The 14,886-nt window shown below is 41.0% G+C and overlaps 1 protein-coding gene across 1 annotated transcript in view; it reads right to left on the bottom strand.

Moving 5' to 3' along the window:
• The window catches only part of rragd (ras-related GTP binding D), a 35,944-nt gene extending 22,029 nt beyond the window's left edge, over window positions 1-13,915 (bottom strand). The window contains exons 1-5 of the mRNA XM_021573884.2: window positions 13,616-13,915; window positions 11,397-11,542; window positions 10,817-10,963; window positions 9,941-10,140; window positions 8,958-9,072 (exon numbers count right to left, since the gene is read on the bottom strand). Coding sequence (XP_021429559.1) covers window positions 8,958-9,072; window positions 9,941-10,140; window positions 10,817-10,963; window positions 11,397-11,542; window positions 13,616-13,757 — 750 coding nt within the window. The 5' untranslated portion in view covers window positions 13,758-13,915. The remainder of the gene's footprint in view (window positions 1-8,957; window positions 9,073-9,940; window positions 10,141-10,816; window positions 10,964-11,396; window positions 11,543-13,615) is intronic.
• Between the last annotated feature and the right edge of the window lie 971 nt (window positions 13,916-14,886).

Raw genomic sequence — 14,886 nt, 5'->3', positions numbered from 1 at the left:
GGAATAGCAGAGAACCTCGAGGATCAACTGAAGAAGGATATTGACAACTGCCAGTGTTATTCCCTCCAGTTTGACGAGTCCACAGATATGGTAGATGTGGCACAGTTATGCATTTTCATTGACAACATGAGTACAAAGGAGGAACTACTCACCATTTTGCCACTGAAAGGACATACAAGGAGCGGCAGGTAGCCTAGTGGTTAGAGTGTTGGGCCAGTAACCGAAAGGTTTCTGGATCAAATCCACGAGCTGACAAGGTAAAAATCTGTCGTTCTGCCCCTGAACAAGGCAGTTAACCCACTGTTCCCCGGTAGGCCATCATTGTAAATAAGAATTTGTTCTTAACTGACTTGCCTAGGTAAAAGAAAACAAGGGGTGAAGATATTTTTCAAGCTTTTATGGAGTTTGCTAACAAATTCCAACGGCCCTTTTGTAAAGCTTGTCTTCATTACTACCGATGGGGCACCCACTATGTTAGGCCGCATTAGTGGGTTCGTTGCACTGTGCAAACAAGATGATTCTTTCCCTGACTTTCTTAGTTATCACTGCGTAATTCATCAGCAAGCCTTGTGCTGGAAGATGTTAAACATGAAAGAGGTGATGAATGTTGCAATGAAGATTGTGTGTTCTATTCGAGCAAGAAGCCTACAGCGGAGGCTATTTCGAGCTCACTTAGAAGAGACTGAAGCGGAACACACAGACCTGCTGCTGCACACGGATGTGCGCTGGCTGAACTCAGGTATATTTTTAGGGAGACTCAGGGAGTTGTTGCCTGAAATCAAGGAGTTTCTGAAGGTCAAACATGCAGAATATGCACAGCTAGAGGACACACAGAGGCTCCTGGATTGAGCTTTTCTCACTGACCTAACTTACATGCTAAATGAATTGAATGTAGAACTGTAAGGAAAAGGCAAACATGTAATCGACATGATCAGCTCTGTGAACACTTAAATGCAAACCTCAACTGCTCACAAAAAACGGCAACGTAACTGCACTTCTTTCAACACATGCATTCAAATACAACACAGCTTGACAGTGCACGTACCGTGGAGCAAATCCAGAGAATCTTATCTGAGTTTGACAGTCGTTTCACTGACTTTGCATCACTTGAGCCTATTGCCACTTATATGTGCTTTCTGTTTGGCACAGACAAAAATGTGGAAGTCATTGCCTCCAAAATGGGATACCTTTTTCAGTTGGACACGACTCACTATAGCAGAAACTGAAATTCTCCCCCTTCAAAATGACATTCAGCGGAAATCCAGGGCAACCACTGAAATGAAAGAAGAGTTCTGGGAGCTACTGCTAGATGAGAAGTATCCCAACATAAGATGTGCTCTCAACTTATCAGCCCTTGGTGGATCAACCTACCTCTGTGAGTCTGCATTTTCTCACATGAAAATAATACAGTCCAAGTACAGATCTACTTTGACTGATGACCACCTTGTGGCCTGCATGAGACTTGCAACAAGCTGCTTACAGCCCTGACTATGAAAAACTACTTGCCTCCACACAATGCCAAAAGTCACACTAAGGCAGGAAATTAAACTAGTTGCACTTATTTGTGGAAGACATGTTATTAGTCCACATTACATTTGGGTATCAAATAAGTATCACAGCGGCAGGTCCATACTCAGTGGTGTGTTGCGTTTCATACATTTTGTTGGTTGGTTTAGATTTAGAGACTGGTAGATCTCATCAGGCTGGCAAATGAAAAGGTAAATCTCACGTCAAAGGTTGCGCACACCTGCTCTAGGTTATATCATCTGTGAAACCCCTCCCGCATCATCTGTGAAACCCCTCCCGCATCCGAACTGGCTACATAGAGGGCACAGCATGATCAGCGGTGAGAGGTCACTTGGTCAGGTCAACAGGAAGTATTATTAAAGAGATGCTTTACATTGAAATACAGATAGAGATGTAGTAGTGCCAGAGTTAATGATCCAAGGTCAGTTTTGCATTTCACCTCCTGATGATTATGATGACTGACAGTGTTAGAATAAAAAAACCAAGGGCTCAATCATGCCATTTCCTTCTCCATCTGTCTCTTGTCTTCAGGTATGTTTTGATGTGAGAGAGGATGCCAACCCCCAGTCCCGTCATTGCCATCTCACCAGCTCTTCAGATAACCTTCGGGCCAACTGGGGGCCCAAGGCTGCTTCCATGCTCCTCTGTTCTTACCACTTTCCCGTTCTGTCTTTTACACTCTCACACCTCTCTCGCCACCTCTTTCTTCCTCTGTTTTTATAATGCACACCAGATGTGCATTGAAGTACAGATTGATCTTGTATTTGTGTGCTGTCTTGGCTGTGTTCTTAGGGTTGTTGACCTGTTGGAAGGTGAACCTTTGCCCCAGTCTGAGGTCCTGAGCGCTCTGGAGCAGGTTTTCATGAAGGATCTCTCTGTACTTTGCTCCGTTCATCTATCCCCTTTCCTGAATAGTCCCCTAGTCCTTGCCGCTGAAACATATCCCCACAGCATGATGTTGCCACCACCATGATTCACTGATGCCAGGTTTTCTCCAGACGCGACGCTTGGCACGCAGGCCAAAGAGTTCAATCTTGTTTTCATCAGACCAGAGAATCTTGCACTGAAAGCTTTGATTGGTGGAGTGCTACCGAGATGATTGTCCTTCTGTAATGTTTTCCCATCTCCAAAGAGGAACTATGGAGCTCTGTCAGAGTGGCCATCGGGTTATTGGTCACCTCCCTGACCAAGGCCCTTCTCCCCCGATTGCTCAGTTTGGCCAGGCGGCCAGCTCTAGGAGTCTTTGAGGTTCTAAACTTCTTCCATTTAAGAATGATGGAGGCCAATTGTGTTCTTGGGGACCTTCAATGCTGCAGAAATGTTTTGGTACCCTTCCCCAGATCTGTGCCTCGACACAATCCTGTCTCGGAGCTCTACGGACAATTCCTTTGACCTCATGGCTTGGTTTTTGCTCTGACATGCACTGTCAACTGTGGGACCTTATATAGACAGGTGTGTGCCTTTCCATATCTTGTCCAATCAATTAAATTGACCACAGATGGACTCCATTCAAGTTGTAGAAATATCTCAAGGATGATCAATTGGTCACATGCATGCAATGCTTACACGTTTCACATAAAGAGAGAAAGGGTTGAGGGAATAGGGAATGTGTTTCCTAAACAAATGAGTGATTTCGGTAACAGAACTTTTCAGTCAGAAACAAGTAAGAAACTAAATGGCTGAAATAAGGTTGCAGCATCAGCACAGACAGCACAATAAACACTTACTGTGCTGTGGTGCCTTTTCGCTGCAGTAGGGAGAAGAGCGAGTCAAAGTACGCCAGTCACACAGGTACTCGCTGTCATTCATTTTAACACAGTGACCATCAGCCTCTTTCAATCACTTCGCTTAAAGCATCAGACAAGCTCAGAGCATACGTAGTTGATTTCATTCAAAGACATTGTGTGAGTGTCTATATATGGAAAAATACTTTATACGATTGATCAAAAGAACAGGATGACTTGGTCAATCAAGATTTTTTTCTAGTCAAAATATATTTGTGTTTTTTTTCATACATTTTTCATAAATGTTAGAATTTTTCTTCCACTTTGACAGAGTATTTTGTGTAGATTGTTGACCAAAAATTACAATTAAATCTATTGTATCACAACAAAATGTGGAAAAAGCCAAGGGGTGTAAATACTTTCTGAAAGCACATATACATTTTCTTATTGTATCAGGTATTTTAAAAATATATTTTGAGTTCAAATTAAATTATGTACCTAAATTGAATAAATACACGGCTCTATTTGCATATATGAACACATTAACATAAAGAGGTGGAAGAGGGCTGCAGCCACCAAACACTTGCTCTGTCTACCCTCCCTTCCTGCACTTACCTGCACTGTCTGCCTCATTAATTAATGTTGTTGTCACGTTCAACAAGTGTGTCAATAGCAGGATACCCTCAGATTGAAAATCAACATGCTTGGGTGGAGATTACGCCTATCTAAACATACTTTACATCATGGTTTCCCAAACTTGAGGTCGCCCCCCCCCCCAAAAAAAAATACATTTGGTTATTAGAACCGGGGTTACGTTAGTAACCTCCAGTAGCTGCTAGATGCGGTTGTAATAAATAGAGTGGTTTCTGTTTTCTTCCTACGAATGTGGTTCTAGCTTTTTAATGGTTTAAGCTACAAACTATTATGACTCCATCACTGAAAGATAAGAACATATATGTATGTACGTACTGTTTCCCTCTACTATGCCCACAAGCCGTTAGAACCGAGTGGACAAGACCAGACACTAAATCAGACTGGGGGAAAAATGTCTACACAGAAGATCATACAACATTATTACCTGATGCTCTTCTGAACTTACTGCCTGATGCTCTTCTGAATACCTTTCTGATGCATTTCAGTCACTTCAAACCATAGTCTTCAGATTGAAATACTTTCAAAAAAATACTGTCTGACTGATTTCTAATAGACTGTCATAGCCCAAATAAAAAAGTCAACATTGGCCATTGATTACAAAAATATATATTTACATGGTGGGGTCGGGAAAGAAATGTGATTTCTAAATGGGGTTGTGGGCCAAAAAAGTTTGGGAACCCCTGCTTTACATTGTTTGCGAAATCAGAGATAATATCACTATAATCTGAATGCTCATTTTCGGAAGTTGCTTTCATTTCAGCGCATCTAATTTGTAAACATTTCAACTGTATTAAATTATTACTTTTTCAGTTATACAAAAAAATGAACACCCATCAAAATAACGTTATCTTTCTTGTGATGTAAGTGTCGAGATGGTGCATTATATCCCCAAAGAAACTTTAGCGTTGTTTTTGATTCAACGGTAAGATGTATTCAAGACAATGTATTGAGCCCATTTTCAGCCATTACCAGGGTATTTGACAGGTCATCACAAACAGTGTAACGTTAACGGGGGAAAACGACAGGCACAAGCAAGAGTATGAAAGAGTCACAGGATTAAAATGAAAGCAATCCAGCGAGATTTAAGTGGAAAGTGCATTTGAACCCTTCTAACACAGGAAATGGATGGCTGAAAAGGACAGATCCTCAGGTGGGCGTGGCATGCACGTTGCTAATGTAATGTCCATTAAGAGATTAATGGTTTCTCATGTACTGTACTTATTAACATACACAGACTAACAAGATACTACAAACGCTTTGCTGATTACACTGAAGGCACAAAAGCAGAGAGAGGCGTTTGCTGCCCCAATCTTCCACACTAAGCATAAAAAACATTTTAAATCTATTTTTCTAAGAAACGTTTGTACCCGTGATGTGAATAATGATTTAAATCATAGAAAGTTGTTTTCTCATATGTCTGTAGTTATAAACTGAAGGCGAGGGTATGACTTTGGCTTCACCTAAGATGTGAGTGACCAATATCTCTCATGATGTTAATTTTTTGTGCAGCTTGATCACAAATGAACATCCAATGAAAACAAAAATCAGTAAATGAATTTATGTGTATACAATAAATGAACTGAATGATGTATTCTGTTTTCAATCTTCTCTCTACACAGTATAATGGGATCATGCCTCTTTCTACAAACCCCTGCCATTCTTACCTATTACTGCCACCTTCTGGATGAAATTCAAAGTGTTCATAATAAACCATTTGATTCAGCAATAATAATAATAATAATAATAATAATATAATAATAATAATAATATTAATAACAACAACAATATATGCCATTTAGCAGACGCTTTCATCCACAGCGACTTACAGTCACGCATGCATACATTTTTTGTATTGGTGGCCCCAGCGGGAAACAAACACATGACCCTTGGCTTTGTAAGTGCCATGCTATCACTCACATTCAGCTGAGCACAAAATTGACCAAATTGCAATTGCTTTATTTGCTCAGGCCTTGTCAAAGCACTTCTGCCCAAACAACCAGCCTGTTTGGTCTCTATTGGCCATGTTCGAAGTGCACTAGGAATAGGGTGCCATTTGTCTGAAATATACCCTATTACTCACTCACTCAATCACTCTAGAGGTGTCATGAGGACAGTTCTATGCGTTCACACATAGAAAAATATTAAAGGGTAGGTTCAGTATATTGACAACTTACTGTTAGATGGTTCTCACCCTGAAAGTAGTCTATCGGCCAGGAGAAGCTTTTCTTTAAACTGCGACTTTAAACAGCACAGTAGTAGTGTACTTGTGACAAACAAATATGTCTGGTCATATTTTTGATGTTTTATTTTCATTTGTTATTTTATTGGGCCATCCCTTGCATCATTTTTTAGGCCTCCTAGGTATTTGCATGTAAATGAATGTGCACGAGTACTGCCACTACGGGGAGCGGTGACGTCAAATGGAAGAGTTAGTGAGTTCTTGGAGGTTTCTCTTTCAATCTTGTAGAATGCCTACTACTGAACACCACTAACGTTTCTCTGTCTTATCATTCTATGGTATGTAATGTGCAAAAGTGCAAGATTACTCTCTAAATATTGAGGTAACATGGTTACTTACATAGTCTGTGAGTTTGGTGACGTTTTAAGGCAATTGGAGGGAGTTTTAATCGAGCGGAAAAACATGTTGGTATGTTCCCCATTGTAAGTAGGTTGGCTAGGTTGTTAATGATTTACATGTAGGGATTAAGATGGCGCACAAACGTTTTGTACTTTTAGCTCCTATTTTTTTTATTTTCTATGACCGAAGGCGCAGTTTAGTTCAGGAAATACATTTGAAGTCGGAAGTTAAAATACACCTAAGCAAATACATTTAAACATTTAAATTCCTGACATTTAATCCCAGTAAAAATTCCCTGTCTTAGGTCAGTTAGGATAACCACTTTATTTTAAGAATGTGAAATGTCAGAAAAATAGTAGAGACAATGATTTATTTCAGCTTTTATTTCTTTCATCACATTTCCAGTGGGTCAGAAGTTTACATACTCTCAATTAGTATTTGGTAGCATTGCCTTTAAATTGTGTAACTTGGGTCAAGTGTTTCAGGTAGACTTCCACAAGCTTTTTGGCCCATTCCTCCTGACAGAGCTGGTGTAACTGAGTCAGGTTTGTAGGCCTCCTTGCTCCCACACGCTTTTTCAGTTCTGCCCACAAATGTTCTATAGGATTGAGGTCAGGGCTTTGTGATGGCCACTCCAATACCTTGACTTTGTTGTCCTTAAGACAAATTTGGAAGTATGCTTGGGGTCATTGTCCACTTGGAAGACCCATTTGCGACCAAGCTTTAACTTCCTGGCTGATGTCTTGATGTTGCTTCACTATATCCATGTAATTTTCCTGCCTCATGATGCAATGTATTTTGTGAAGTGCACCAGTCCCTCCTGCAGCTAAGCACCCCCACAACATGATGCTGCCACCCCTGTGCTTCACGGTTGGGATGGTGTTCTTCGGCTTGCAAGCATTCCCCTTTTTCCTCCAAACATAACAATGGTCATTATGGCCAAACAGTTATATTTTTGTTTCATCAGACCAGAAGACATTTCTCCAAAAAGTACAATCTTTGTCCCCATGTGCAGTTGCAAACCGTACACTGGCTTTTTTAATGGAGGTTTTGGAGCAGTGGCTTCTTCCTTGCTGAGAGGCCTTTCAGGTTATGTTGATATAGGACTTGTTTTACTGTGGATATAGATACTGTTGTACCTGTTTCCTCCAGCATCTTCACAAGATCGCACAAAAGCACGTTCATCTCTAGGAGGCAGAACGCGTCTCCTTCCTGAGCGGTATGACGGCTGCGTGGTCCCATGGTGTTTATATTTGCGTACTATTGTTTGTACAGATGAACGTGGTACCTTCAGCTGTTTGGAAATTGCTCCCAAGGATGAACCAGACTTGTGGAGGCCTACAATTGTTTTCTGAGGTCTTGGCTGATTTCTTTTGATTTTCCAATGATGTCAAGCAAAGAGGCACTGAGTTTGAAGGTAGGCCTTGAAATACATCCACACCTCCAATTGACTCAAATGATGTCAATTAGCCTATCAGAAGCATCAGAAGCATCTAAAGCCATGACATAATTTTCTGGAATTTTCCAATCTGTTTAAAGGCACAGTCAGCTTAGTGTATGGAAACTTCTGACCCACTGGAATTGTGATACAGTGAATTATAAGTGAAATAATCTGTCTGTAAGCAATTGTTGGAAAAATGACTTGTGTCATGTCATGCACAAAGTAGATGTCCTAACCGACTTGCCAAAACTATAGTTTGTTATCAAGGAATTTGTGGAATGGTTGAAAAACTAGTTTTAATGACTCCAACCTAAGTGTTTGTAAACTTCCGACTTCAATTGTATATGTAAATATGCAATGTGATGATACAATGTGTTAAATTGTTGATATTTGTTAGCTTTATGCTAAGCAAATATAGCTTTGCTAAGCGCTAGCTAGCTTTAGGCTAGTGGGTTTCAGCTAATGTTAGCTTACGTGTTAATGGTTTAAAAGGTCATGGTTGTAGCATTGTTTAGCACAGGCCTCCAGTCATTTGTAGCTTTTGAAAATTGATACTGCTAGTACAGTAAGTTATATAATGTAATGTAGCCTCTTATGGTACAATTTGATGGTTTTACATGCCAAATAGATTTTGTTGCTAGATGCTACATACTACTGATTGAATAGCCTCAGATTATATGCACTATTGGTTTGGCCATTAGTGAAAGGTAATATGTGAATGTGTTTGAATGTGTAGATGTATGGCGAGAGGTTTTTTTACTTTATTTTTGATACTGAAATATGGAAACATAACAACGTACTACTACAATGCAATTGTAGTGTGGAATTGATTTTCACAACAAAAATATTAACAAAAGACAACCATATTTTTTAAAACATTGTAGAATGCCTACTACTGAACACCACTAACGTTTCTGCGTCTCATCATTCTATCCTGTTAATTCGGGTTTATTATCTGCTGACCAGTCTCAGTCCGAGGCGTGTAACATACTCACAGATATCAAGCTAACTGAGTAAGGTTGAGTGTACTCACAGATATGAAGATATTGAGCAAGTTCTCGAGAGTGGGCAGCTGAGGGATGAGTTTCTGCACCACTTTGCTGAAGGCCTCAAATATGGAGTGGTCATAGATGCTGGTCAGGTAAAGACTGAAGGGTCAAAGGGGAAAACAGTCAGTTCCTTTCAATTGGGTATAACTGTAACCACCTACAGCAGCAGTTAGACTGGATCTACTCACAAGTGCATAGCAAAAATGAATGTGAACAAAATGTAGGTAATGTAGCTTGGAGAGAACACTCTGGCCACACACTAGTAATCCACATTATGGTAGCTTCATTTGAAAACACCTCTTTATAGTCGAGCGGATAAGCAAATCGGTTGTGCATTTTGTGATAAAAGCGCCACATTTTTTACAGAGGTAGATTTATTTACCCTGAAAATATTGAAATATGGAGCAACCAGCGATTTAGCCCTTGGGGGATGTGGCAGCCATCTTACAAAATGGCCGCTGACGGTATTACCAAAGATTTTTATAACTAACCCAATATAGACTGTCGTTTCCACTGGGAGCAAACCATAGTGGGCAGAACAAGCAAGGACGTGGGCAGAGCCAAGTATGAGCTAGAAAAATCCAATTGGTGCGTTCTAGTATTTATTTGCATATTTCCATTAGGGAACGCCTACTCTGTGACGTTCACGTGTCCAATAACTCAATCCGCCCTTGTACTCGTTCTAAACAACGTAATTTTAGAAACTTTGGCAAAGGGTAAACATTTTAAAAATGCAGTTCACTATGTTACAGATTTTAGTTTTGGAAACAGAAAACTGTATGGAGAGCAAATGTTTAATCGATGAGAAAATGTAAAGAATGTCGCACAAAACCCATCTAGCTCCGTCTTCTCCCACTGCCGGCCACTGAGCTTCTTATATTTGGTAGTTTGTGGAAATGCCAACCAGATGCTTCACATTTATACATCTGGTGAAATATCTAGCTCATTGTTCTATCTGTGGTATTACCTTAGATGTATCTTCTCCAAGCCAGCGTCAGCCAGGTCGTCATTGGCCCGTTTGTGTATGTCCCTCTGCTTCTCGATCTTAGCGTCGTCCGACAGCCCATCCACCTTGTGGATAAACACCTCAAAGTTGATTTCTGGGTTGACCTTGTAGGCCCTGGTTACTGTAAGGTGGAGCCGACTCAGCGCCTCCACATAGTCATCCTACAGACAAGACATTGGGGACAGGATGGACAGTTACTGTTATAACAGAGGGAAGGTAGCGCTTTCTATGAACAGCCAGTGTGTAATTAATGCATTTATAGCGCCTTATATGGTTAGTATTACACTCCTAGTAGTCGCTTGAGTCCATCCTTCCAAATCTCGTCTCGTTGACAACGTGAGCGTAGTCTGGGCATCCGAGGCTACTCCCTAGACATGCTTTAAACATTAATACAATTGTTGTATACAAATGCATAAATGCCTTTTGATGCATTCACAATGCATAACACCAAGGACTTAGACGAGATCTGGCCCTAGCTCTTCAATAACACATAGATGGTTCAAAGACAGCCAAGTCACCAAAAGGATTCCCGATTGCTGATTGAAGCTCTCACAGCAAGACTCCTTATCAAAGAGGTGTGGAACACATCTAACAACCTAGTTTCTATTAGAGACCTAGGAGACGTTGCTTTTCTACTTTCGCTGTACACTCAAAAGTTCTGAGAACTTTTTTGAATTTAACTGAACTGAACTGAACCGAACTGAACTTTATTGATCCCAGAAGGAATCCTCCAACCGGGCATTCTTCAACCAGGATTTATGGAAAACCAGAGAATTTTCTGGAAGTTTTGGGAACTTTGAAACCCTAACATGGACACCACCGTTTCCATGTAGTCACCTGTGAGTCGATGACGAAGATGAGGGCCCCTGTTCCTCTGAAGATCATCTCGTAGTCAAAGGTGGGGTCAAAGAAGTCAATCTGTCCAGGGAAGTCCCAAATCTGGAAGCTGACGAAGGAACTGTTGGACACGTCCTCTCTGCAGATCTTATTCAAATCAAATTCAACTTTGGTTAAAGTGGATTTAAAATCACAACACACTTTTTTCAGTAAAACAATACAATGATGGAGATAGAAAACAAACAGAAGGCAATAAAAAGAGATGTATAAAATAACATAAAAAATGCAGTCTAAAATAAAAACAGTAAAATCATCACCACGCGAAAAAGGTGGGTTTTCAAACGTGATTTAAACGCTTCAACTGTCCCTGTGTGACAAAAGTCACTGGTGCATGCTTAACAGAATGGCTTCCATAGTCTATCTGGGACGGAACACTGTCCTTTACCAGGCCAGGGATCCTCTGTCTTGTGACCGCACCGTGACAATATCTCAGCCAGTTGGGTCAATTCGATAGCACGAGTGGAGTCATTTCTACCTGGGGAGTGAGGTTACGATGTGATCTAACTCGGTTACATCTTACCTTATTGGTGCTCTCCAGAAACAGGGTCTCGTTGGGGGACATCTTGTGGAACACCACTTTTTGGATGGAAGACTTGCCGCTACGCCTTAGACCCATGAGGAGGATCCTGGGCTTCACCTCCCCACTGAGGGGGTCACTGAAACCACCTGGGGGAGGGAGGGAGAGATGTGTTTTATGACAACGGTGTGTATTTATTAATATCGATGTTTATATTTTTGCTGTGTATGCACTGGACTGATGAATGGTTTGTGTATTTGTTTTTTAAAATTGAGCTGCCCTTCTTGGCCAGGACTCTTGTGAAAGAGGCCTTGTAACCTCAATGGTGACTTCCTGGTTACTCGCATACCACTATTTAGCCTGGTGATGATTTTACCGCAAGCCAATTAAATACATAAGAGCAACTCATACTCAGGGAACATGTGCTCCACATACACCGACCAACCAACACCACATGAGTGTAGCTCACACTCCGACAGCACAGTTGGCATGATGTGTATCATATAGCATGGAATCTCATCAGCCCCATAGAGCCACAGTTTATCTGACCCATATGGCACACTATTCTCTTTCTAGTGCACTTATTTTGACCAAAGCCCCCTGGTCAAAAGTAGTCCTCTACATAGGGAAAAAGGTGCCATTTGTAATGCGGACAGTGCCTTCTCTGGCCCTGGTACTGAGCTGGCCCAATCAAATGCTTCCTCTGACCTTGATAACTCTCTACTGAGGGAAGAATGTGGTCTGCATTCTGTCACCACAGGGCTGGCCTTCCTAATGCTGTAACGTTATAAGGCTGCGGCCAAATGCCACCCTATTCCCTATGGGCCCTGGTAAAAAACAATGTGGTGCCATTTGGGATGTAAACCGAGACTGAGACTTGGCACTCATGTAATGGAATGTGGTTGAGATGGGGTAACACCACAGTGGTAATATATTATGGATTCTGAAGAGCATTCGGGAGTTTATAGCTTCGGGAAAAGGAACTGTTCTATCGGTTATTCTTTCACTGACTGGAATGATTCATGACAAATGGCTGGCTGGCGGGTATGAAGAGAAGGCCCAGTTAGGCAATTAGCAGCGTATGCATTGAGATCACTGTTACTTTTAGAAGAAAAAAAATAAGGACCTCTGAGCATATGAAAGTGTGCTATTGCAGAATTATTGGAAGATCATTGTAATGTAAGAGACAATGGTGACTGGTCATTTAACAGAACACACACTGTCTGGGAGAATGATGAAATCCCCCGTTGAATTTCTCAACACTCTCTGAGACCAGAGAAAGAGAGGCTAGAGAGGCGCTGTCTATCATGTGACAGTTGAGTAATTATACAGACATAACCAACATCCCAAATGGCACCCGATGCTCTATTTAGTGCACTACTTTTGACCAGGGGCCCTACGTAGTGCGTTTTATAGGGAATAGGGTGCTATTTGGGATGCAAACATTCCACACCTTATGTCGCTTATTTGATCCAATAGTATAATTTGGATTGACTCTTCAATGCATAATTTCACTATCTGCAGGTCACACAGTCCTATACCTCTGACAGGGAGTCTGCTTGTATCAAATGAAAGATTGGAGAAGAATCCGGATATAAATCTAAAAGAACAAACTGTAGATTTGTGAGAATGTTTGAGCTACCTATTGGAATACATGCACATATTTTGGCAGTTCTTTAATGGTAATAGATTGTAATCGCTTATTAAACGTTAATAAAGGTATTATCAAATAGTAAAACATAAAAAAATAACAATAATGCCAAAAAAATGTAATAAGACTATGTCAATCAGATTCAGATGCACTGAATGTCAGGCAGCAAATCCGTGAATATGCAGAGGCGCAACAGGACAGGCTTCAATTTCTCTAGTCAAAACTGACCAATGATTCCTTTTTAGGTAACATGACGCATGCAAACCAACACGTTTCTCATAGGCCAACGCTCAATATGAACACAGCTCTCGCCTAGCTAGCCTCGTTGACACAGTAGATTACAGTAGCTCATTTAAATGTAGCTGCCAAACGACCACGCGTTCGGTGTGAAAGCGCTTGGAGGTTATATTACGCTGCGCTATGTATAAACATTTCACACAAATAGTGAACTTCAAAGGGTTTAGACACAATTCACCTCGTAGTCTACATAGCTGGGATACAGTAAGATGAAACATTGTGTCAATATATTCATGACCTTCCTGACGCGGAGGGAGAAAAGTTTTGCCACTACCTCCGTCTTCGCAGCTACAGTCCAGATTCCCGTCTGTGAATGTATCAAAGTCGTCGTCGTCGTCATCGTAATAACCAATCGCCAATGTTTCTTCGTCTTCGACCTCGGTGTACTTCGAAACCCCCTCGCTGCTGCTGGTCATTTTCTTAAATGTCTCTGTTGGTTAGGCTAAACCACAGACGCTGACCAACTTTTCCACAGCATTGTCACCTGATATGTGCAAACCATTATGAACTTTCACCCCCTCTTCCTCCGTGTGAATAAAGCATGCTCGCTGGCCAGCATACCAGTCCGCCTGCGAGAGAAATTGCAGAACACTGCAACAATTCCCCGCATTCAGACTTGTTGGAAAGATGCCAGCGCCGAGTCAGATCAGGGGCAAAACTTGCAATGCAAATGAAAAATTATAGCATGCACCTCGTCCCATCAATTAGCTTTTCTCTCGTGCGGATCTTGAGATGTGTACACTATTTTTCTTAGAATGAGCTCATACAGTGCCTTAAAAAAGTATTCATACCCCTTGATTTATTCCACATTGTGTTACAGACTAAACTCAAAATGTATTAAATATGTTTTTTTCTTACCCATCTCCACACAATGCCCGTTATTATTTTCAAAATTATTTCAGTTCTGTGAAATTGGTTGTTGATCATCGCTAGACACACATTTTCAGGTCTTGCCATAGTTGTTCAAGTATGTTTATGTCAAAACTAACTAGGCCAGTCAGGAACATTCACTGTCTTCTTGGTAAGCAACTCAAGTGTAGAGTTGGCCTTGTGTTTTAGTTTATTGTCCTGCTGAAAGTTGAATTAATCTCCCAGCATGTGGTAGAAAGCAGACTGAACCAGGTTTTCCTCATGGATTTTGCCTGTGCTTAGCTCCATTCTGTTTTATTTTCTATCCTGAAAAACTCCCCAGTCCTTAACGATTACAAGCATACCCATAGTATGATGCAGCCACCACTATGCTTGAAAATATGGAGAGTTGTACTCAGTAATGTGTTGTATTGGATTTCCCCCAAACATAACACTATGTATTCAGGACAAAAAGTGAACTGGTTTGCCTCATTTGTTGCAGTATTACTTTAGTGCCCAGTTGCAAACAGGATGCATCTTTTGGAATATTTTATATTATGTACAGGCTTCCTTCTTTACACTCTGTCAATTAGTTTAGTATTGTGAAGTAACAGCAATGTTGATCCATCCTCAGTTTTCTCCTATCACAGTCATTCAACTCTGTAACTTTTTTAAAGTCACCATTGGCCTCATGGT

Source organism: Oncorhynchus mykiss, chromosome 19 (assembly GCF_013265735.2).
Source record: "Oncorhynchus mykiss isolate Arlee chromosome 19, USDA_OmykA_1.1, whole genome shotgun sequence".
Taxonomy (NCBI): Eukaryota; Metazoa; Chordata; class Actinopteri; order Salmoniformes; family Salmonidae; genus Oncorhynchus; species Oncorhynchus mykiss.
The sequence above is the reverse complement of the archived record's forward strand: the minus strand, read 5'-3'. Positions and strand labels throughout refer to the sequence as shown.